This window comes from Balearica regulorum, chromosome 9 (assembly GCF_011004875.1).
Source record: "Balearica regulorum gibbericeps isolate bBalReg1 chromosome 9, bBalReg1.pri, whole genome shotgun sequence".
NCBI classification, from domain to species: Eukaryota; Metazoa; Chordata; class Aves; order Gruiformes; family Gruidae; genus Balearica; species Balearica regulorum.
Window position 1 is genome coordinate 27546387 of NC_046192.1, and position 25534 is coordinate 27571920.

General features: G+C 48.2%; 1 protein-coding gene across 13 annotated transcripts in view; it reads left to right on the forward strand.

Annotated features, from left to right (window-relative positions):
- Window positions 1-20689, forward strand: part of VEPH1 (ventricular zone expressed PH domain containing 1) — an 88952-nt gene extending 68263 nt beyond the window's left edge. For 4 of the 13 annotated variants that reach the window (XM_075761678.1, XM_075761679.1, XM_075761680.1 and 1 more), the window contains 3 exons: window positions 3338-3455; window positions 15233-15369; window positions 19511-20689. In XM_075761678.1, coding sequence (XP_075617793.1) covers window positions 3338-3455; window positions 15233-15369; window positions 19511-19747 — 492 coding nt within the window. In that variant the 3' untranslated portion in view covers window positions 19748-20689. The other 9 variants (XM_075761682.1, XM_075761691.1, XM_075761685.1 and 6 more) reach the window with 7 other exon arrangements.
- Window positions 20690-25534: the final 4845 nt, after the last annotated feature.

The window sequence follows — 25534 nt, forward strand, 5'->3', positions numbered from 1 at the left end:
ATGCAGCCTCAATGTCACGTATTATATTCTGTATTAAGTTTTAGGCGTTGCGTTACAGCAATGTCTGAATGCTTTGTCAGAATTGAGGAATTTCTGTGCGGTGAGCACGTGGGGAAGGTCCGACCCCAGCAGCCAACAGGAACTGCAGCGAAGCGGTGCTGGAACGCTGCGATCGCTCCGCATTCTGCCCCGTGACCCTGTGGCTAATCCAGAATAAATGAACTTTGACTTTTTTTTCAATATGTATTCTAAAGCATTTTGCAAACCTGGAGAAAAATCTATTACATCAATGGTTTATTCCAGAGTAAATTCTGAGAAATGTTTTCAGATTTACATCACTGTAAGCAGTTTCTGATTTTGGCCCAGGATGCGTGGGCAAGGAATTGCAGCAAATACCTGGCCTACAGAAAGCATGTCGTGTTTCGCAGGGCAGCCTGTTCGTGCCACAAAAAATATTTATACAACATGGCTTAAGATATGCCAGAAGCAAAGCATTTCCAGATGTACATCCTTACAGATTTCCGTTCAGTTGCTTCATAGTTCTTTATCAAAGTACATGCAGGCCACATTACAAAAACTAAGCCGGTTTTGAGCTCGTTGCTGAATTCTTTGTGTTGACTCATGCTGTGTCAGAAGCGTGAGATGGTGACTACTTTATGAGCCCCATGTGATGCCTTAAGAGAGTCTTTTGTTGAGCAGTCTTGCAAGAGAATAATTAGCATTTTTAAGCCATTGTTAGTTCTGTTCTTCCCTTTCCTTACTTTGCTATCTCAGTTTACGCAGCAGAAAGAAGCGCCATGTTTTCACAATGGAGTCACTGAAGTTTTCAAGATGTTGGAGCATGGGGACAAGATAAATCTCTCCTCTCCAGTTAGGCTTTTTCCCCATGCTTCCCCTCCTGAAATAAGTGGCTTACCGCACATTATTTCAAGCGTACTAGAGCACAGAGTGGAAAAGAAAGATTGCTGCAGTGGTATTTCAGTGATATTTGTTCTCTTTCAGCCTAGAGTTGGCTCATTGCAGCCGCTAAAAGATTTTTTCACAGGATGGAGAAGCTCCTAGGCTTTCTGTTCTGCGTGACCCACGTGCCCTTATGTCCTGAGCAGACCCTCTGGGAGCAGTACCACCGTTATTTTGCCCATCTTGTGTCCTCCCAGATGCCACACCAGGAGGAGGATCAGGGCACATCGGGCAGGGTGCCTTGCTGGCCATCCTCTGCTCTGCTGTCCGCTGCTCGCAGGGACATCTGCCTTTCCATCGGGAGCCTCCAGCGGGCAGGAGTGGTCTGTCCCTCCTGAGGACTTGGCTGTCCTGCCCAGGGAGGCTCTGCTCGGCATCCCGCACCACGCACGACGTATCTGAAGGGAGGCGGGGAGCCTCAGACTGTCACATCCACTATCCACGGACTGGCAGGAGAAATACGGAGAGAAGCCACACCGTGCTCCTGCTCCGCAGCACAGCAGCCAGCTAAATTCCTCGAATGTCTAGAATTCCTCTTCGGAGGAAGATAAGAACTTCAGCAATGTATAAAGAGCAGTTACAGAGCACAAGAATCAAGTTTTATTTGCAATCCCTGGTGTGAGCGTGCCGGGGCAGGGCAGCCCAGCAGCCCACCGCGCAGAGGTACAGCTGCAGCCCCCACCCCAGCGAAGAGGTGCGGGAGCCGTAGGGAACTGCGGAGCCCAGCGAGGCAGCCGGGGAGCGCAGGACGCCTCTCTGCTGCAGCCTGGCCACTCACCTCCCATGCCAGGACGGGGAGAAGAGCCGGGCTGTGGGGCTGCTGCCCTGCAGCACCCGCTTGCAAACGAAGCCAACGTGTGTCCAAGACCTTTTGTCGTGCGATCGTTGCCTTCCCGTGGGTTCTGACGCCCATTTCTCTGCATGGTCCTGCTGGAAAGGGAAGAAAACCTTTGTTGTTTGGAGCTCCTCAGGTGATGTGAGTCGTGCTCCCCGTTCTGCCTTGCCATCCTTCTTTCAGACAGCCTAACACCCATCAGGAGATGGCCTCCGGCATGCGGAAGGTGTTCACGTTCAGTTAAAACTCGACGTTTGGCTCAGCTGAGCTTGTTATCCGGGGCAATGGCCAGAGATCTGAAATAGTCTCGGGTGTTTCGGTTCTTGTGAAAACAGCCGTTTCCCGGCTGTGTCCTGGGTTGAAAGAGGCTGGGGAGGAGAGATGCCGCGCTGCCGGGTCTCCCTGAGCCAGCCAGCCTCCTGCTCCTTCACTAAAGCTTATCTGAAAAGGCCCAAATCGGAGAACTGTGTGCTTTGCACAGCCCCGTTCAGTGCGATGAACTAATGTCCCTGGCAGGGGATGGTATTTTCCCCGCTGACTGCGTAAATCCGTGTTTTTCTTGGGCTGCAGTGTGCGGCGTGGCAGATCTGTGAAGACCCCACGCAAATCAATAGGAGCGTTTTCTGGGTGGCCCTGGCAATTCCCTTTGTGTTTGCAGTGAGTAATTTGGTTGCTGTTGTTTAAGACCAACATTTGTCTAAGTGTGAAATCACAATCTGTTTTAAACTTAAATAATGGGGTTTAAAATACATTCAATTATACAGCGTTATTGATTGCCTCAAAAGGAGTATCCGCCAGCTTTTCCCATACTTGAAGCTGCAAGTTTACTTTCTGTAGGTTTCTTTGATCAAGTCAGACATTCAGTTTACTTTGCAGATGCATGATCCTTGCTTCCCTGGCTTGTCACTGGCAGAATAAGGTCACGTTTACCTGGGTATGTTTGTGCGAGCCAAACCAGTCCTGTTGTCGCTGCGGTTTTGGAAATGTTCATATTAACATTCATATTAAATATTTGTGTTAGTGCTTCTCACAGGGGGCTGGATTCAGAGCCTCTATTCTTTCTTTAAAAACAAAAAAAAAATAAAAATGAAGTGGTCCCCAGCCACTAACTCCTGCTCTGATGGGGGATCCAGTTGGAGAGGAGGAAGTCCTCAGCACTGCAGCATGTTAGCAGGGACCATCGAAATGTGGATCATTAAAAAAACCAAACAAACCGAGAGAGTGCTGGAGGTAACAAAGGTGGTTCAGCTGGTGGGAGATGTGCTGGACAGGACTGTTGAAGAGGCAAAAAAAAAAATCTCAGACCAGTCTTCTGCCTCCTACAGACTAATATATAATTCATACATTAGCTGCTACTGATGAGAGAGAGATGCATCCTGCTTAGCACGTTTGCCCCGGCAGGTTGTTTGTCCGCAGGAGCCGTATGGAAAAGGACCCTCGTTGCACCCGTTGTGCATCCCTCTGTGATTTCGGGTTACGAGCTGTTAACTGTGCAGCGGTTCACCTCATATATGAGTTTGTTTTTTCTCATTATTGGCCTAGGACCTGGACCACGTGCAGATGCACCTGGAAGAAGTGAGGTTCTTTGATTTATTCGGCTACAGCGAGGAAGCGGGAACTTGGCAGTGCTTCATGTGCAATAACCCTGAAAAGGCAACAGGTAAGCGGGCTGCCTTCCTCGCTGGTGGGCTGCGCGTTGCGGTCGAGTTGGGGCGGGTGGAAGATGGAGCTAAGTTCACAGATAACGCCGTGTCTCTGGTGATGGTGGCAGAGGTTGGGGAAAAGGGAAAGCAAACTTTCCAGCGTAGCACAGGCAGTGTCTATTTTAAATTGAATTCTCTGTTAAACTCCTCTTGTCTCGGCGTCTCTCATGAGACAAAGAGTCAAGCACAAACCTTATTTGGTGTGTGCTTAGAGGGATGCAACCCAAAATTAACATAAGCTCATAAATCTGCATAACCAGTAACCCCTGGGGGGTGGGAGGGATCTGCACCCATCTCAGTGTCCAGATAGGAGTGTTCCATCTCTTGGATCACATCCCAGCTCTGCATAGCTGCCACATGTCAAGGCACATTGGCATAGATACTGCACCCAATTCAGGTCGTCTTCGTTCTCAGGATTATTTGCTGTAATATAATCACTTCAATATAATATAATTAACATAGTTGTTATAATAATCCATGGTATGCATCTTCTTAGAAACAACGCAGTGCTTAAGAACAATCATAATACTTCAGCTATATTAGAAAACAGGGTGAGTGGAAAATACACTTTTTCCCAGGCAAAAGATCCTGGTGGACTTTTTTTTTTGAAGCTTTGTTACCTGTGTGTTTTAGATCAGTGCACTGAAATTTAGAGGAATGGCTTTTTTTTTAGGGGTTGTTTTTTTTTTTTTTTTTTGCCACTCTGTAAAAGTCTGCACAATTCTGGCCAAGAATTTTGAATATTTTGGCCAAGCCTTTGAATAATTGGCTGTTTCAGCTATTTATTTTAACAGCTAGCATCTCTTTATATTTTATCAGCTCTGAATTTAGTAAGTCTTGCAAGAGTGGCACAGCCTCTCCTGCAGGCCGGGCTGCCCGTGCTCGTTTCATGGGTGTTCGACCATCTTCCTCCTTCCACAACTCTTGTGGAACTCAAGAACCATAAAAGAAATCATGCTTTGAGCTGAAATTTCATCTCAGTACCGTGGTCTTACTGTGGTTTGTCCATCACATCAGTGGTAGATGTACATCAAGCTACAAGGAAAACAAGTCTGTCTCGCTTAAAATTTCAAAGCTTAATGAAGTAGCTTTGTTTTGAATTTTCAGAGACATTTAACTTGTCCAAAAAGGGGAGTGTTTGTAGCAAGCTATCGATTATGCTGTTAGGGCAGCTGTATTAGAGCCAACAGACCAGATGAAGGTGGCAAAGGCAATCCTTGGGGGTGACATGAGGCACCATTTCCTTATCGATGTCATGGGTTTTGCTGATGACACTAGTCTGGAGACGTCAAAGCTGACACCTTGTTGCTTCCCTGTTGCTCTCCGGCCAAAGTGCCGCATCCTCCAAGGAGAGGTCTAAGAAGGGCTGGAAGTGGGACGTGGTGTGGCACAGCACCGTGGCTCTGCTGCCAGGAGCGCGGTGTTGGGACTGGGACCCAGATCCCACCAGTATGACCAGTATAGAGCTGGTATTTTCAAATGGATCAGAACAAAAGGCAGATGGCAATAAAAGCCTGTGACAGCGGGCACCGATTAGAATCATAGAATGGTCTGTGTGGGCAGGGACCTCCCAGCCCATCCAGTGCCACCCCTGCCATGGGCAGGGACACCCTCCACTAGCCCAGGTTGCCCAAAGCCCCATCCAACCTGGCCTTGAACACTGCCAGGGAGCCAGGGGCAGCCACAGCTTCTCTGGGCACCCTGTGCCAGGGCCTCAGCACCCTCACAGGGAAGGATTTCTGCCTCCCATCCCATCTCCATCTCCCCTCCTGCAGCTTCAGGCCATTCTCCCTTGTGAACACTGCCTGCTGCTCACGCTGCTGGACACGCAGCCCAGGACACGGGTGGCTTTCTGGGCTGCCAGCGCACATTGCTGGGTCGTGTGGAGCTTCTCATCCCCCAACACCCCCAAGCCCTTCTCCTCAGGGCTGCTCTCCATCCATTCTCCACCCAGCCTGCAGTTGTGCTTGAGATTGCCCTGACCCACGTGCAGGACCTTGACCTTGGTCATGTTGAACTTCATGACATTCTCAGTGAGCTCTTCAGCGGTCTTTGTTTAGTACAACAGGAGCTTACGAAAGCGGCGACCGTCTCTGTACCACTGACAAGAGGCTCTTGAGTCTGTTTGCAGAGCACTTGAGCTGACGTCTCGTGTAGGGTAAACTGTGTACTCTGCCCGACACCGATGGTGGGAGCGTAACGCCTGCCGTGGGGTGCCTGCGGGGGGGGTCGGACACTGCCTCTCCCACTCACCCATCCTTGCGTCAGGCTGGTGAAAAATCACGTCGCAGTGTTGTAGGTTGTAGATTTGGTGTTGCAATATCCCACAGAAGAGGAGGTCACATCTCTTCTAAGGGTTCGCCATTTCCCCTAGCCGCTGTGAAAAGGCAGCAATGAAATGCGTGCGCTGATCCTGCTTCCCTGGGTGTGCAAATACCATTCTCCATTTACACACTGGTGTCAACGGAAGGGATTAATATACTCAGAGCTCTGCCCTCCAGCCTGAGCCGTTTCCAGCCGGCAGTGCCGTGGTTCTGTCCTTCCCAACAAGTGCCAAATCTGACTGCGTGGAGACCAGCGAGCGCAGGAGCCCTTGGCCAAGCGGGCGAGGGGGCTCTGCCCTCATCGCCCCCGAACCGCGGAGGGGGACAGGAGCTTGCCCAGCAGGCTTGGGCACAATTTAGACTTTCATTCCTATATGCTGGTACTTCTACAGGCCCTTCTAAGTTATATTGCCTCCTCTAGGACTGGAAAAACTTTTTTTTTTTAAGAGTTACCTTTTATCTAGCTTGTATCTGTGTGACGTCAACTAAAGCCTAATGGAAAAAAATGCAAATAGAGCATTAAGGTGTCAGCAGATGCAGTAACTTGTGATTTTGCTTTCTTTTTCTCGAGTACCACAAGTACTGGAGAGCATGTAGGATGCCTGGACCTTTGGAAGAAGGTTTTCCCTCCTGAAGCACTGAAGGCACCGAGAGTGGTGCCTGGCGTTTGCAGGGGTGTTGCTGCCCACAGGTCTGCCTGCCTCTCCCCCCTTTAGAAAGGTTTGCAGCCTGTCCTCCTGCCTGCCCACACACCAGGCTGGCTGCTGCCACAGCCCAGGAGAGGCAGGAGAAGACTTGAATAAACGTCAGCATCTAAGAAATCACCATTTACCCTTTGTTTTAGAGCCGGGACTGAAAGTTCAGGGATGCCTTTGAGGATGGTCAGGAACAGGAGGAACTGGGCACAGAATATTTTTGGACTGTAACTGTCCTTTTTATGAGCAATTCCTCTCTTTGTCTCAGTTTAAAGAAAATGTTGTAAGAAAGGCATATTGTGAATATCACGATTTGCTTCTTGGCTCTAAAAGCCTTTAGAAGACCAAGAAAATAAAGTATTGTATGGGTCATATGAAGGCTCAGGTGTAGGAAAGGAATGTGGAAGATCGTGCTCAATGGAATAGAAATCTGCAGGCGAATGGCAAACTCACCTTAGTATTGGTGAAGTAGAGCTGTGGCAGCTGGGAAAAGTCACACCAGAGCAGGAGATGCTCCAGGGTCTGTTGAGGTTTCTAAGATCTGACACAGGAAAGAGGATTCAGAGGTCTCCTCGGATCGCTAAGAAACCTAAAGGCTGCAAAGCATCTTTTATTTTCGGTGCACAGTGGGACAGACCCTTTGAAATCTCAAATACTTTTGAAAGAGAAGAAAGTAATTTCTTCCTCTCAGCAATGCTGTTTAGCAAACAAATTCTTCTTAAAGAAGGAATTCAGAGGCAAATTCTTTTTCTATTACTGTCTTTTGTTTTCTGTTAATGTTGGGTTTTGTTGCATTTTTTTGATGCCATGTTGCAAGATGCCATTTATCCTCCAGACTTAAGGAAGCGTTATGCCTTAAAGCCTCGAGCTTGCCTTAGGATGCCAGAGCAATGATGGTTTTTTGGGGGGTTTTTTTCGGATGTAGCTGGGAGGATTTTCAGAGCCAGACTACTCTTGGAGGCTGAGTTTGCTTAAGCGTAACTGCCTCTTTCCTCACAATGTGGTGGATCTACCCAAAGTGGCAATTAACCCAGAGAAAGTTGGAGTATTTCTCATGCATTCTTCTCATTGCAAAGCATTTCTTATACAACCACGCTTTTCCAGAAGTGCTGATAAATCATCCCAAATTGTTTTTTTCCTGCCACCCACAAAGAGCGTTCCCACAAATCCTGCTCATCTGCTCAAATACACGTATGTGCCCTGACTGTGCAGCTGGTCTCAGAGCTAAGAAAACCAGGTTACACTATACATAGATTTTTTTCTTTTTTTTTTTTTTTTTTTTTAAGATTATGACCATTCAAGCACAGATACAAGGCATTTGAAATTTTGGTAAATGCAGTGTGTGCCCCTTGTTAGGAAAAACTGGCCTTTAAGTGCCCCATTTCAACATAACCTCCCGTATTGACTGTTGGCTTTGCAAGCTCTTGCACAAAAAAACTCAGTAAAACCACTTGATAGCCGGAGAGGGAATTGCAGTACATTCCCTATTCTGGAAGCTTACAAAGGAATTGCAGTAATCCCTGTGGGCCACAGGAGAGACGTTGTGCCCATGGGCAGTGATTCGGGTAAAACAGGGGGATATTATGAATTCCTCTTTAAAAAAGCAATTCCCTCAGAATAGCCTACACCATATTAACTTCTGAATACATTTATCTTTTGCTAGCAGTGGTGATTATCTAGTGAACTGAAATATCCCAGCTATAATGCTTGCTTGAAAATTATAAAAAGTGGCATTCAGTACTGTGTCCTTTCCAGGTTTTCAACAAAACCAACTGTGCTGACTAATGAGAGAGAGTGAATCTGTATTGCCTTAGGTTAATTGCATTTATTTTTGTCTGCTTGCCACCCACACATCACATTCTTTCAAGTTAATAGGAGCTGCTTATCATTGAGATCATTCATGATTGGACTGAATTTTTGTGGATGATTTTGTGTTTCATCAAATGCAAGATCTAATGCTTTGTTTTTATCTGTCTTGAGTTCATCTTGGAAGAGTTTGGAAGTTTGGGGGTTTTTTTTACTTTTTATTCAGTACCCAAACTACTTGAAGCTTGATGCATTGTAGTTCTGCAAAGAAAGCAAGATACTATTAATGGAAAATAATTCCAGTGGACGCTTACATCAATGGGTACTATTCAGGGTGAAATTGCTTTCGGAGGTAGTGTCTCTATATTGAGATGGTTTAAGAAGCAATGGATATTCTAGAAAATAATTTTTCGTTTTGAATTTGGGTAATATTTTTAGCTTTATTGTGTGTTCTGCATTAAAAAAAAAAAGTAATGACAAAGATATAGTAGATATAACCTTTTGAATCCTTTAACACCTCATCGTATGTGTCAGCATACCACCACACAGAGTGATTTCAGACCCAGAGATTATGTGATCACCTAGTTTGACCTTCTATAAAACAATAGTCTAAGAATCTAGTCCAATAATGCTTATATCACAGAAATGTTTTCTCTTTGATCTGTATTACGTTTGCATATTTTTTAAAGGTATCTAAACCTGTTTTCTAAAAGTCAAGTGAAGGAGAACCCATGACATGCCTAAGTTGTCGCTCAGGTAGTTTAACCACGCTGTTAAAATGTGGGTTTATTTCTAGTCTATCTCTAAACACGGCATCCCATTATGCTCTTCCCTGCTATGCAGAAAATCTCTATTTGTACACTTTATTATGTCACGTCTTGATCTTTGCTTGGGCAAGTTAAAGTGAATACACTTCATTAGTTTCCCCGTGATATGAATAATCATATGAAAGGTCAGCCTTACATCATTCTCGTATCACTTTTCTGAAGTCTTTCAATTTGTCCTTATTTTCATGCAAGGTGAAGAAATCAAAACTAGACATAATTTTCCAGTAGTTAGTATGTGTATAGGGAATGTGCACGCTCCAATTGGCAGTTGATTGCATTGTTTAAAAAATTTTCTAACTGTATTAGAAGTGCAGCTGCTTCTTCCATATAACCCTGCTCTGCTGTGGAAAGAAGTGGGGTCACCAGCTCCTGAATTTGGTTTTGGGAAGAATTCAGACAGGAGAGTAAAGCTCTGCATTTCTGAGGCAGCACGGATTTACTCATGGTGTCCCTTGCTAACAGAACTCCATGCACTTACTCCTACTCTGCACGCAGCAGGTATTGAATGGTCACCGAGTAAAATCCCAGTAAGGAGCAGGACAGGCTCCACCAAGATGTTTGGGGGCTGAAGCTCTTGCCCAGTGAGGAGGGGCTGAGGGAAAAGGGCTGGTGCAGGCAGAGCTGGAGGGGGACTTCATAGTAATCTGTCTATAACTACAAGGAGGTCATCAAGAAGATAGAGCCAGGCTCTTTTCAGTGGTGGGAGGGCAAGAGACAACAGGCATAAGTTGGAACAGGAGAGGTTCAGACTGCCTACAAAGGAAAACTTTCCCACCATGAGGATGATCAAGTACTGGAACAGCTTGCCTAGAGATGTTGTTGAGATTTTCAAGTCCCGGGTGGATAAATCCATGGGCAACCTGGTCTGACCCCATAGGTGACCTTGCTTTGAGGGAGGAGGTTGGATGAGAGAGCCCTTGAGCTCTCTTCCAGCTGAATTATTCTGTGATCCTGTGAAGTTAACCGCAATCAAAATAAGCAAAAGGACTTGGAAAAGTATTGGAAAAGAGCTTCATTCTTATCTTTCATGAATCTTTTTCTTCTAATCAGACCCTCAGACATACTGGCATCAGATTCATTACGATGACTTTGGAAGCTGACATCAGAATTCCCCATGGGCTTCTTTGTGGATGTACACAAGAAGTGCTCTGTTACCATTGCTTCCAGCCACCGGGTGCTTAAAGAGAGGTCAGCGGTTCTTTAGTAAATCCTGTTTTTGAAAGATTTTGGCCATAAAAATCCACTTTAGGCCAAAATTGCATATTTACTTCCTTTCTCATATTGCATTCCTGACCACCAGCCATCTCGGTATCTTCTGGTCCCTGAACTTTTTGTGCTTTACACCTTCTTAGTTCGGGTTCAAGCATGTTCCTGCTGCACTGGAGTCGGTATCGAAGCCATTCCCATGGGACCAGGAGCCAGGTAGATGCACAAGACCCAACAACTGAGCAATTGTCTTTTCACATCAAGCCCTTCTTTTGCTGTGTCTGGATGTTTATACGGTTGTCATCATGCCCTGAAAGTTACCGTGCGCGTTGTTAATTCTTTATAGTTATCGCGTGGGAGTAAAAACACTTTTCCTGTCCTATCTTTATTTTAATAAAAAAGACAAAGTTCTCTGCTCTTTCTTTTATGCACAGTGCAGGAAATCCTGCTGCTTGGTGCTGCTGGTTGGAGTTTCTCAGATTCACAGCTTTTTGCTCGTTCTCTCCCTGGGCAGACTTTGTCACTGCAGTTCTGACACTTGGTCCTGGGAGATGAGACAGAGCCATGCCCTGTTGTTATCACCCACGTGCTGCTGAGATGGTAATTTCCTGACACCAAACTGCATATCCTCATGGTGACAAAACATCCTCCAGCAAGAGAGTGCACATGTGAATGGCAAATGATGGGACTGACAGGGATATTAACCCTGTACATCATCAAGTTAGAAATTTGACTTGTACTCAGACCTCTGGGCAGCTGCTGGCCCTATGGGTCTGGGCTTTTGCTCAGCTCCCAAAGAGGAACGAGTCTTAAGGATGTCCACTATGGGTATCCCAGCAACTCTCAGTGGCAGAAATGCCAGATAATACCTGATACAGCCTTAGAAAGCTGCTTAGAAAGAAAACCAGCCCTTCTCCTCCCAGCACAGGCACTGTTTCCCCCGCAAAGCCGCTCTCAGCAGACGGTGTCCCTTCTAGAGGGTATCGGTGCAGCGGCAGGCAGAACTGACCGCACAGTCCTGCTCGGGAGCAAAAGCCAAGGCTCGCCTCGAGCCTGATGGTCCATGGACCCAGTTTGTTTGAAAAACAAATTTATCTGAAACGTTGCCCCAGCTTTTTCCTTGCTCAAAACAGATTATTGTTTTCTCTGGTATGTTTTGTTCAGTGGCATTTGGTGATACCTTGTGTGCATCTTGTTGCCTGCGTGAGCTGGATTTCAGCTGCTTTCTGCTCTGAACAGGGTTAGTTGTTACCGGGGAGCTTTGCCACAGGATGCTCTTTCTCCTGTCTAGAAAGTGGGAGTGTGCCTATGCAGGATTTTTTTGCCGTCAATTCATCAGCAGTTAATTCTACGTGTTTCATACGAGTGTAAATTCAGCGTAAACCACGTGGCACGAGGCTCCTTCACAAAGGCATCTCCCCAGGACCAGTGCTTCAGAAACTCCCATCAGGGAGGCAGAGGGATGTGTAGGGTTGGGCTGCCTTGGTTTGGGTTTCCCTACCGCAGAGCAGGGAGATTCCCCGTGGCCTTTTCCATCCCCTTCTGCTCAGCCTGTTCAGCAGAGGGTTTCAAAAGCTCCACCCCAGGTGCAATATCCAGCCCCAGATCTGTCATCTTCAGTGTTGTTCCTGTGCGCGTCCCCAGCAGCAGACCGGGATGCGGAGGCTGCCAGCAGCCACCCTCAGCAAAGAGATATTGCAGAAGCACCGTGTCGCTGCACATCGTAACATCCTCGTGGCCAGGGAGAGCTTTCAGTCCGCTCAGCTTTGCGTTTTCATGTTCCCAGTTCCAGGATTCTCAAATAAACTGAATATTTGTTTCAAAACTGCCTCCACCCCAGCCATGCTTCTCCGAAAGGCTGAGGAGCAAAGAGTGCTGGTTGAGGAAATCTCTAAAACAAGCGATAAAGCGTATCTGTAGTGGTTCTGCAAACAAACAAAATTGCAAAGGGCACGTTGTAAAATGCGGCTCTATTCCGCTAAAGAGCATGTTGTGAAATGGGTGCAGCCCCAAACCAGCTTCCCTGTAAATTTGTGCCGTTTTGCAGTGACAAAAATCAAGCGGGGAGAAAGCAAGCCTCTGTTTTGCGTTGTCCCACGTCAGGTTGGGTGGTGTGACGCATCAGTGCCGGCAGGCAAACGTACAGAAAAGGGCTGCTGCAGCCAGCTCGGGACGCAGGGCGCTGCGAGGAGCAGAGCGACCTGTCTTTATCCTGGAAATCACAACCGCGCTTCCCCTTCAAAGCTGAAACTTGGCCACCCCCTTCTCATTCAGTCCATCTCCTTCCAAAAGCTCCCTATCTACAGAGACAGAAATATTTATAGTCTTTCTTGAGGAAATTGAAATCGTACACGCTGAAGCCCCCCAAAGCCTGCCTCTCTGCCAGTACAAACAACGCTGGGGAAAACCTACATTCTTAATCTAAATCCGATGCATTGGATTTGCGTTGTTTGTTTTTCTTCTACCAGACAGGAGGCAGCGAAGAGAGGTATGTGTCCAAAAAGCTATAAAGCCTTTGAAACCCCAGGTGCTGTGCTTGGCCACCCTGCTCCCCTCCTGTCCTCAGCATCACCCCAGCCCTCTGCGTCTCGGGCTCTGAAAGGCTCACGCACAGACGATAACAAACACTTTCAAGCAAAAGCGTTACTGGATAAATTTTCGTGCTAAGGTATGCAAGCACGGCCAGCCAGAGGATAACCGACCATCTGACAGATGCTGGGAAGGTCTCCAAATCAAACATCACATCAAAAAACATCCATTCTCAGACTGCTTATGCCTTGGACTTTAGTCTATCTGCTCCATCGTGCCCTGTCCATCAGCCTAAAAATAGAAGAGAAAGGAAAAAGAAACCCAGCTGTGGTATCAGAGAATTTTTAACTCGTTTGCTCCATATGAGAAGGGCAGTGGCTCGAGGTCGCTCTGCGGTCGTGGTTTAAAGCCCATGCCGATCCCCTTGGTTGCTGGGCTTTTCTTGGGCAGGAAAATTCCTTTTTGTGTGCAAGGTTTGGGAGCGCTCTTCCAGCTCCCAAAACCTCGCGTGTTCCCAGCCGAGGGAAGTGCCGGTGACTGTTGATCACAGGTGACCACCACGGTGACCACCACCACGGGGCAGGCGGTAGAGGTGACCACGTCCCTACAGACACGCTGTAAAAATCTGCAAGGCTTCCCAATATTCACGCGGTGCTTTGAATTCTGAAAGTAATTTTAAGTGTAGCAATAATTTTGCAATAAGAAAAGAAAAAGTTTTCCTTTCCTAGAGACTTTATTTGGGTTTTTATTTTTAAGGGAATTGGTTGAAATAAAATCTATAGTGATAAACTAAGACAAATTAAAACCACTCTTCAGACCACCGTAGGAGATGAACGGACCAGAAGGTAGCGGAGCTGAAGGTAAGGTGGCTGAGCGTGCCTCCATTTCTGCTTCCACGCTGATTACAGTCGTTATGGTCATGGAACTCTACGCTATGTATTTTTAATTACATTTCAGATTATTCTCGGGCAACGTGCTGTAGTGCAGATCGTTGGGAGGGGGGACAGAAGCTTTTGTGTCTCTCCCTCTCCTCCTTCCTCGTGTTTGGCTCGGGCAGAGTCACCCACCTGGTATTTAAAGTAGGCTCTGAGGGACGGCGCTTAGGCACCCGCATGGCAGAAACGCCGGTTTAGCTCTTACCAGCCGGGCTACAGGCGAGGCAGCGTTATCGGCCAGTGACACGCTAATGGTTTGTAAGTTAATTTTGCCACAGGATGGTAAAAACATCGATGTCTTCAATGGGTAACGTGATGAAAAGGGCTTGTCTGTTCCTGAGGGAGCAGGACAGATACCGGGTCCCTGGGGGCTGAGCTGTGAGTTGCTCCGGCCTGTGGCAGTCCAGATGTCAAAATACATTGTGTTATTTTAGAAATGCAAAAGCAATAGAAAACATCATATTCTCAACTGGTCAGTGCTGCAAGTTTTACTAACAGGACGTAACTAACCCTGGGTTTGTTGTAAGGATTATTTTTTGCAAAATGGATTGCTAATGTTAAATGGCTTTTGAATTACCCCTGAAGAAAGAACTAGAAAAGGTAATAAAGATGTAACGGGGAGTCACCTCTACAAAACGCAGAGCTAGCTTATTGCTCAAACACTGGATAAGGGAGGGCCCAAACTAATCACATCCCTTTCCCAAGGGAAGAAGGAGTTGTGTCTCGCAAGGGTGAGGAAGGGAAGGGTCATGCCTGGGAGACAAATCCCTGGGACGCGCCACCCCCTTTATCAGCAAAAAGTCAGGTTTCTGGGCTGGGATTACCTACGAGAGGGTTGCGCTCGTTCCAGTGGGATGGTGCCTGGTCTTTCAGCCCCACGTGGACATCCCGCTTCTGGCTCTTCATTCCTTCTCCATAGGGCTGCTGCTGCAGCGAAGCAAGCTGCTGCAGTTAACGGAGAGCGCTATCCTCAAAATGTTCCTATCCGTAACGCCGCGCAGCAGGAATATAACGGCGCTGAGCTCTATAGTGTGGGTTAAAGCCTCAGAGACGACATAAATGCCTACTTGTAATTGCACAAAATTATGAATTATTATTGCGGGGCTGAGGAACAATTGGGAGGCGTAATGGTGGGGAGAAGTACGTGATGGATAAGGGAATAGAAGAAGTGATGGACAGAGGAGTCCGAGCTGTCAGCTCCATCTGCTCGGCCTCCCAAGCGAAACAGGACTAAGGGCTGAAATGTCTTTCTGAAGTGACAGCCGAATGCTTGAGGTCGGGAGGAATGTGGTCTTGGAGCCGGCGCAGCTAAACTGCAAAAAAACTTTTCTGCGTCGCAGCAGAAGCCTGCCTTTCGGCTGGGGCAAAGGGAGGACAGAAATAACCCCCTCGTTGTGTGTTCACCTCCCCAGTGGTAAATCAGGATGGCCAACCTCTGATTGAAGGCAAGCTTAAAGAGAAGCAAGTCCGGTGGAAGTTTATCAAAAGGTGGAAAACTCGCTACTTCACTCTGGCTGGCAACCAGCTGCTTTTTCGGAAAGGAAAATCCGTAAGTCAGAAGACCGTCAGTTTGATTTCTCTCTTTCCCTCCTCCCCAACACCATTTCCCAGAGGTTTTTACCGCTCAGCCTTGCACACCTCGTGGCTAACTTCAGGAGTTGCTCACTGGCTTTAGTTAGATTTTTCTCTCTGGATCAAGAACGTGAGATTTTGATTTGCTCTTGTTCAGGCAACAAATGCCCAGGGCTCAGCGCTGCGACTCCCAGGGCTCCGTAATTTATACCCTACTAGGTGGTGACCTGTGCCTGAGCACCATCTCCTCTGCTTCGAGGCATCCCAGGGTCAGTTCTTGGGTATTGCAAAAACTTCTGTTCCTGAAGGAATTCCAGTGGGTTAAAAAATAGTTTCTGGTCTTGACCAGTGATTCTTTATTTCCTTGAATAAACACAAATTGAATGAATTCTGCTCAGGTTAATATATTTTTTCCCGTTTGCCAAGTGCATGGCGCGGGACGGCAAGGTATGTAGCAGCCACAGGCAACGTGCTGCAAGGGAGCTGTCGCTTCTGGGTCCCCAGGTTTCGTGGGACCAGCAGTGTTCGGGGGGGGAGATGGTTGTGTTCAGCACAGCTGGAAAGTCAGGTCCTTCTGGACGCCTCAGGGCAGTTTCAAAAAATCAAGCAACTCTTCACCATTTTTGAAAGTCTTGCCTGCTTTTGTACATTAACGACTGTTCTTGAGATGATGGCGTTATGATTGGTGTTATTTGTGCAGGAAATACAAGTGTGTTTAAAGCAAGGTGATGCCAAAATGCTTTTTCCAAAGGAATGGAATTATTTTTGCTTTCACTTCTACCCTCATCTAAATTCAGAGAAATTCTGCTGAAATTTCTGTGAAATTGTTGGAAATTTATACCAATGGGACTCAGGGACAAGTGTGTCCCAGGGCATGGAAAAGCAGGTAATTGAATCTAGTCCTCATTATTTATTACTGCTCAGTTATTAGCAACTAATTTTCTTCAGCTTTTCGCAATGAGAATTACCAAACATTGTGCAAAATACTCTGTTTGGTTTTGTTACAAGAGCTCTCTCTTAGATGATCTAAAACAGCAGCATCTTCCAACTATATCCAAACCTTAATATTTCTTATAAATAATCTTTATAGAAACCTAGTAAAGCTCTTTAAGCTTCTTAAATGCATTCCTGAGCCCCTTCCTATAGGAAATACAACAGGGTGTCCCGTGAGGAGGAGCATGTGCCTTTCGTGGGACGCCTCAATCCTTCTGGAAGCAAGTAGTTCATGAAACAGCCCTTTCCTTACTTTCTAGTGACTTTCTCTGGTGTTTCGGTTGAGATTCCGAAGACAGTTTGATCCATACGCGTACCACAGCTGCAGCTCAGCACTGGCTGGTGCTCACTTTTGAGTGTCAGAATAATTGTCGTTCCTTAGCAAGTCGATTGGCTTATAGAAATATATTTGATGGGTTGGTGTTAATTAGCTCTCCAAACATGCCAGGCATAAGGCACATCAGAATACCTTGATTACTCCTCGATTACTCCTGGATGTGATCGCCTCCCTGGATTTGCATGCTCGGTGATCCCCTTGTACAACGCGTGGCAGGCGGGTGAAGCTGGCAGATTAGGTGGTTGAACAGCAGATTTTGCTCAACAGCGTAATTCATATAGATTAACTTTCCTTTTCTAACTGCAAACACAAGGCTGCTTTGCTTTTTTTAAAGTTGAACACAAATACCTGGACTGGTTCGTCAGAGTAGCAGCCTGGCGTCCAGCCCCCCGGGGACAGCAGCCGAGCTGTTGCGCCTGGGTAATCGGTCTTCAAGCCGGTGATGTATCCTGTTGCTTTGACGTTTCTGGCCTAAATTCGAGAGTCAAGTCCTGCCGTTAACCGTTCCTCGGGCTGCAGCCTGGAGCAACCCTGAGCCACCAGTTTCAGTTGCACGTGTGCCCTGGGCTGGCTGTCGCAGACACCAAGCGGAACATTTTCAGCCCTTTAGGCAGGCGGGAGGTACGAAGCCTCATGGAACTGGTCTGGACAATTAAAATGTGGCTTTCAGATCCCACAGGAGGTCTGCTCCCGCGCACCTCTGGCACCCCGCGGGACGACCAGCCCCGCGCCTCGCTGCCCGGGTACCGGTGCCGAAAGCGTTGCAAGGCGCAGGGCTACAGGCTGTGGCCGGCTAACGCCGTGGTAGAGGCTCCTGCCCGCTGCCTCTGGGGCTTGTTTCAGTCTTCGAGGCCGCATGGTGCTTGGCTGGCTGAGCACGACAGCTCTGCCCCGTCATCCCTGGGGCTGCGGCACAGGGCTGGGTGCTGCGTGGGTGTTTGGACTTTACGCGCTGCGCACTTAGAAATACAAACCTAGCACAGAGAAGGTATTGTGAGATGGCCAGCTGGCTGTGCCTGCTTGTTCCTGGAGCCCCACCATGAACCTTCCCTTCGTCAGAGTCACCACGTGCACAATATTCGCTCTGTGCAAGCAGCTCTATGGCCAGCGGGTAAAGGGGAGGCAGGAGAAAAGCGCCTTAGAAGAGGTCCAAAAGCAAGCCACATCCTAAGCTCCTGGAAAATTGTGGTAAGCTCCTTCCACAGAAATGTGCCTAGGGTGCAATCAACTTTCTTTAGCAATGTGAGGTCAAATGCTGTGTGGTAAATGGAATATATAATTTTTGCTAGACAGGCTTCTAAGGCTCAGGGTCTGGCTCATCGGGTGCAAAGTTTTGGTTCGTGAGTCTATCATTGCTTTGCATTTTCTGTGATAAAATTTTCGTAATGTTTATCCCAGGTGAGATTTCAGTGCAGAGCCAGCTTAATACTGCGGATAAAGCCGTAGTCAGTGTTTGTGGAAGCAGGGGAGGGTGGGTCATTGCTGTGGCCCCGCGGTCATGCATGGGAAATCAGTGATGGCTCTGGAGACATTTGTTCCCATGGGAAGCTGGAGATGAACTTCATTGTTCATGGAAAGTCTTTTGGTCAGAACTGAACGGTTTAGTGGGAAAGTATCAATTTACAGAAAACTTCTCAGGTCTGCAATGGAGTCCCTGAGAAAAAATGAATCAGTCAAGTAAACGCCCCATCCCAGAACGTGCAGCAGCAGCACCAGGGCTTGGAGATGTGCTGGGAAGACGACGGCTGTGCGCTGTCACTCCAGGGACCTCCCGTGTCCCGGCGGGGTCTGTCTGCTCACCCAGCCGCTCCCCTGCGAGGGGTTATGGCGCTTCAGGAATGCAGGAGACCTTGGCTGCAAATAATACGTATGTATGCAACACAGAAGAGCTCCAACAGTTGGGAAATGCATCCTAGGTATTCATTATGGATGTGGAAAAATGGCAGATCACTGGTGATGGTAGGGGACTCTGAAATGCCAGAGAGGAATCACAGCCATTGGGCTTGGGACTTCTTTTGGAAGGTCTTTTCAGATGAGCTTTTCCTTAGAACTGAGACATTTTTGCAGAAGTCTCCCTGCCCAGCTCTGGCCCTGGGTTTCAGACCTGGCCAGCTGGGCGAGCAGACGAAGCTGGGGCAGGCAGAGCAGCTCTGCAGCCACCACGTCCCACGCCGCAGCCTCTCCCAAGCCGTGCTCAGCTCCTGCAAAGTAATTAACGCTAATTCTCATTCAGATCAGCCCAGACCTTTCCTGTATGATAGGAGCAGAAAGGTTTTGGAAAATCTGCCTTACTCCTCTTGGTAAAAAGTATAAGCAGCTCAACAGGAGAAACATAAATATTTTTGAGGAATCGGGGCTTTGGGCTTAAACTTCTCACCTGGCGACCCAATTTGTACACTTTTTATGAGCTCACGAATCTCTTCTCCTGCAGGAAACTTCCATGACTTTGCACAACTCTCTTTTACTCCCTGCATCATATTTCTTACAATGACGCTAAGATTTCCAAGATGCACCTACTTACATTATATGTTTTCAAACAAAATTGCAACTGAGCTGTCCCGTATTCTCCATGCCCCGCTGAGAAATGCCGTGATTTCCCTCACATTCCCAGGCCAGGCTCAAGGTATCTGTTCTGTTTTCAAACCTAAGGCTCTTTTGGGAAGGCCCCATCAGTGCGTGTTGCACCAGCAACGTTTGCAAGCCCAGCTCTAGAGACATCAACTGTTTATTAAGACGGTGGAAGCTTTACGAGATGAACTTGGTTCTGTTTGTCTTCCCTGTGTTTCAGAAAGACGACCCCGACGACTGCCCCATTGAGCTTAGCAAGGTGCAGAGCGTTAAAGTGGTGGCAAAGAAGCGCAGGGACCGCAGCCTGCCCCGGGCCTTTGAGATCTTCACCGACAACAAGACCTATGTTTTCAAGGCCAAAGACGAGAAGAACGCCGAGGAATGGCTTCAGTGCATCAACGTCGCTGTCGCGCAGGCTAGAGAGCGGGAGAGCCAAGAGGCCACCACCTACCTGTAGAGCTGCTGGCACCTCCGTGGCCGTGCCAGCAAGCCAAAGGTATCTGGGACCGCTCTGGCACGGAGCATCCCACTGCCATCCTGTGGACCTCTTTTACCTCCGAAATAGGGCCATGGGAAACTGTGGACCGTGGTCCGTTGGCAGGGGCCAGGGAGAGCTTTGTGCAGCACGAGAGGTCTAAGGCATCAACGACCTACCAGGATGGAGTGCCACCATGCGGGAGCGCTCCCTGGCACCGGGACATCTGCTGATGCAGAAGCAGGTGCCACATCCACGTGTGAAATGCAGGTTTTCCGTCAGCCTAACGGCCCGCCAGCCGGGAGACGCGGCTAGAAACAAACCTGGACCCCATCTTCTGGGATGCACAAGGTCTCGTTGGCTTTAGAGACCGCCGAGAGCATTTGAGCACGTAGGGACTTTCTGCTTTCCTCGGTACCTTTCTGTCTGTAAAAAGATAATTTTCCTTCTTATTTAATCTCAGTGTACTTTATCCTTTTACTTTTTATATATGTCTGTGGAAAAAAATCAAATTTGCTGCTGCTTTCAGGTTTGAAATAGAGCAATTTTAAAGATTTAATACTGCTGAAAAATAATTTTAAATATTTAACTGTTTTTATTTTCTCTCTTTTTCCTGTTTTTTCTCCCCTTCATAACTGAATGTAATTTTAAAAATTTATTTTCCTTTCTTTTATTTAGTATTTGTGTTCTCTGTTCTGTAACTTTTTGAAATTTCTCCAAAACTGGCCAATTCTCAGTTTTTTTTATTTTCTTTGTCACTCTCAAATGATTCCAAAGTGGAGGAAGTACTGTAGCAAACACTGAAAGCAAAAAAGGAAAAGAGGGGAAAAAAAATTAATGAGAAGTCTGCAGGTGAAGACATTAACTTGGAGATCATTCAAGACTGAGGAGAAATAAAATTTGAAATTTTCCAACCTAGAAAAACGTATCTTTTGCAAAAAGTTACTGCCAAAAAGGGAGAGTTGGGGGGGGGGGGGGGAATCAGGAAGAAAATTACTGTAATGCTTTTTACTGTAATACGTATCTTCATTCAGTAGCAGAGGGAGCCCACGGCATTTTGGAGCGTGGCACACTGCAAAGTCAGCAATATAATCTGCTTCCTGAAATAGTCTCGTGTCGACTTTCTGTAGCGGTGGTGGGCGAGGTTGGGTTTGGCTTTGCGGCAGGGGGGCAGCAGGGCTGGGGAGGGCGGCTGTGACGGCGGGGACCGGCCAGGGCTCCGCTCGAAGAGTTTAATGGATGACCATGAAAACTGGAGAGCGATTAGAAACACAGGTAACGGTTTGTGTCATCAAAAGCGCTTGGGGAACAGGGAGCGAGAGGAACGACCTGGGAAATACATTCAGATTAAAGTCTATCGAGTAAAGCCAGCGCTGGCGCCGCTGAGCCAAGCCTGTTCTCAGCCGTCATCACCAGGACTAAGTCTCGTATCAGACACAGTTCTCCGGCGGGGTGAGGTTGGATGTCCGCATGCCTCTGAATTTACAGCCTGGTTCTTCCGCCATCCTAAACCTTCCCAGCTCTTGATTTCACTGCGGCTGCTGCTGGTCAGCAGCTCGGAAAAAGGGGCCCAGGACAGCTCAGAAATGTGATTCCGCCCACGTTGAACTTCTCTCGCTTTGGGAAAATGCGGCAGCGGCTGGGGCAGGGCTGGCACCGCGGGGCTGGAGCGGGGATGCCCGGCTGTCCCCGGGGAGCCCAGCCGCGGGCCGGTCGTCTCCCTTCCCTACCCTGTCCTTGCTGCGGCGGGCATGGAAGAGGGCTGGAAGAGGGCTGGAGGGAGAGGGACCGGAGTGATTCAACTCGATGGATCGGTGCCTGCTTCCCTGATGGGGTGTTGCTGCGGTGGTTTGGCAGGGTTCACGGCCGGAGCTGTAAATGTAGCATGCCATATAAATATTTAGCTCTGGAGTCTGATAAGTTGCGTGCACTGAGTGTTGCTGGTGTTTGTCTCTCCAGCCTGCCAGAGCTCTGTAATCTGTTACGTTGACAGGTAAGATGCTAACACTGGGTAATGAGCGTTTACTCGAGTTAGAAGGTGAAAAAATTCGTTTCTTTATGGTACCACAGGAGCGCCTGCGCTCTGCTGCCCGGTCAGAGCTAAGGGCTGCCCGATCCCTCGCAGCAGCTGGAGCTGGTGGCTCCAGAGAGGTATTTCTCAAGCTGATCCATCAAAGCACCATCGAACCTTTTGGGGAGAAACACCATGGACTTTGGAGCAGTCCAATGCGATGAGTTTCCATTTACAGTGAAATAAAAATTAGGCTAAACTTTGAAAGGCTGTTTGCTGTTTCTGAATCCCCCTTTTTAGTAGCCTGCACTCGTGGGGATGTCTGTGTTTCTTTGCTGGTCTCTTTTTTCATTATTTTTAATCATTTCCCATACCTGACAATGACGTTGCTGGAGGCCCCGGGGGACAGTGGTGCAGCAGGGAACAGGCAGGACGATGCCGAGACCTTGCGTGCTCCGGCTCTGCTGTAGCTCCCCGTGGGCAGGGTGCAGTGAGTGCAGGGTGGGAAATAAAAGCAAACAAGCTCAACATTGCTTGGGGCAGGATTCATCCGAGGTGACCAGGCTCTGACGGTGACCTTCTGGTGGCAGGGGTGATGAACCCACCTGGTGCCACCATGCTGCCCACCCGTAGCCCTGATACCACCTTTCCAAACCATCCCTCCAGGCCGGAGAGGTCCCCATTCCCCAACCTGTGCCACCGCAGCTGTCCTCCTCCTCCTCCTCCTCCTTGGCCGCCAGGCACCAGCGGGATGAATCCCAAATAATTTCTTTTCCAACTCTCCACATTTTCCCCAAATCTTCTTTGAGACAGTGAAACAAAACCGGTAATTCTTTCTGACACGCTTACGCTCCTTTCCCATCTCCTGCGGGACTCCACGTATGTTTGTTTTGTTTTGCTGGGGGATCTCCGGTATTTCCTGAGACCTGGTTCCTCCCAACGCTGATGGGCTGGAGCCCTCCTCCATCTCCAGGGACCTCCTGCCCCGGGGACCTCTGCGGCGTGTCTCCGCCAGCGCTCCAGCCCGGGCTCCTAACACGTGTCGAACAACTGACGTGGCACCCGAGCCCTGGCAGGTCAGCAAGCCCTGGTCTGCAAAGACAACGTGTTCTTTCCAACGGTCCCACGCTGACTGGAGAAGGAAGTGCCGATAGATCACACCACGGGGCTGAGAACACAGTGGTTGCTGAAGGATTCCTGGATGGTGGAAAATCAAGGAGGGCTTTAAAGCGGGCCATAGGTTTGTAGATCTAAAAGACAAATTTGCGTTGACGCTAATGATGTCAGAGGGGAGAGAGAAGACCTCTGTCAATGGCCCAAGTCCAGAGCCTTAACCAGCTCCAGACTTCTCGGTGCTCCGGAGAGACGCTGAAATGTTCAAATTCCTGAAAATTCTTGTAACAACTAAAATGTGGAGATGAGTGTTAGATCATAGAACATAGCACAGTGATCAGAACAACTGTGTTAAAGCTAAATTTAGTCTCAGAAAATATTGACAATATCTGGGATCAGTCTATCTAAGCAGAGTCCGGCTGCCCGGTACAGACCTCCGTCCCGCTCCCCGTCCTTTACACGGAATCAGGCGACGTGTGCCTTGTGCCAAGAACACAGCATTGTAATACTTACGACTTCTGTTACACTTCATGCCCCTAAAACACACGAAGCCAAATTCAAACCTGATGCTGAAGACCAAGAGCGGTGTGTTTTGGGGAAGGTGCACCCTGTTCGTCTGTGACCCTTTATTTACTGTTATCTCAGTGATATGGGACAGTTTGTTGGGGTTGCTCATGCACAGAATGCGACGCAGGTTTGGTGGTTCGATGCGGACAGCCCGCGCTCCAGGACATCATACTGCACGTAAGGAGCGGGCGAGACGTCTACAGAAAATCGCGTATTATGTCCACGCAAACGATGCAGGTCTGCAGGGCGGGCTGCCGCCACCTCTGCTGCAAAAAGACGTACGATGGGAAATTTCCACGTCTTCTCTGGCAGACGAGGAAAGGAGATTTCAGTCATTTCATTTTCAATACTGGGACCAATAAATCCTTACTCTACCCACAGGAACACGCCATTGAGTCTAATGGGAATGAAGTTAATTCTTAGGTGTGAACTCGTGGATTTATGGACTCATGTTCCAAAATTACATCCTATACTGAACACTGCATTCACCCGCCGAGGCACACCACTGGAGTTCAGTGCTACAGTAAGTTGGCCATTAAAGACGTTTTTTACAGACAAAATAGTCTGTATTTCTCAATCTAGATGCCAGGTTTCAGTCTGCCGCCTATGCATTACATCATCAATTTAACGCGCCTGACTACGCGTGTGCGCGTACGTACAAATGCGTATTGTCATCTACCTGCCAGAGTACGGGGGTCTGCAGATGGGGGCTGAGCACCCACTTCACCATCAAGTGATTTCCGGGTCGGAGCGTGAGACTCGTGCGGGGGGCAAACGCAGCTCTGCGTCACCTGCCGTCTCAAGGCTTCGTCATCAGCGCTCGGCTGTCGCCAGTCGCTCACATCCTTCCTTTCGATCGCAACGTGATTGAAACAATATGGGATGCATAGTTGTGTGGTTAGAGAGACCCCGGGTTCTGTGCCAAGAAATAATTGCATAAAATAAGAAGCTTAGCCACACTTCTCCTGTCTTAAATTAAAACTTGGAATAAAATAAAAGAGAAATTCAGCTGGCAACTTATTCTAGTCATCTTCCTAAAAGGAGAAACACAGAAATCATCAATCTAGTTATGATGAGAGCAGGGAGATTTTTAAAAAAAAATTTAAAATCCCACTGTTGCAAATATATAAATAGTTTTTACTGGTTCTTTTTAAAATAACATGTACCAAAACAGTCTAGATCTCAATAGCTGCTGCCCTCTGAACGGGGAACACGTTGGTAGTTCCTCCTGCGCCGTGTTTGTTTGCTCGTCCCTTGCAGGAACCATCCCAGCCCCCGGTGAGGACGACGCGAGAGCTCCCCGCAGCCTCGTGGAGGGTCCCCGGGCACACGAGTGCGTCGGGGCAGCGCTCTCGGAAAAAGGGATGCAAACGCCCTCCTTGGCTGCAGCGCTGGGACGCTGCCGAGCATCCGCTCCTCTCTGCCAGGAAACGATCCGCCTTCTGTCTTGCACAACTTTCGGTACAAAAGATGTCATTGTCTCTCTTGGAGGGGGGTGAATTCACCTTTGCTGAAGATTCCTGTTATTCAGCCAGCGTTTGGCGGAGGAAAGGAGCCTCGCTCCGATGAGGAGAGGGACAAATCCCAACCCTGGCCGTATGGGACACTAAACCCACCCAGGTTCTGCGCTCCCCCCTGCTCCCCGGGGCACCAGCAGTGCCACTTCCACAGGGTCCGTGAAAGCAGGCGAGCTTTGGGGGGTCCTGGCTGTGATGCTGGGGCTCAGCCAAGCCGGTCCCCCCCGTCACAGAGAGGCATCGCCTCCCAGAGCCGTGGCACAAGGTGACCCGGAGCCCAGGCTGCCAACGAGGAGAGCTCCCAGCCCAAACCAACACCCTCCGCATACTGGGGGGACAGACCAAGGTTTAGGATCTAAACCTGAGCCCACAGCTAGAAAACCAGACCAAAATCTGGACCTGAAAGCTCCTGATGTGAGCAATCTCCAAACCTAAACCGAGTTTTACATATCAGCATAATTTCTCCAGGAAACATAATTCTTCAAAATATTGGCTCCAGCTTCTGCGAACATTTTTATGTAAGGAAAATAATCCACATTTTCCTGGAAGAGTTTGATGTCC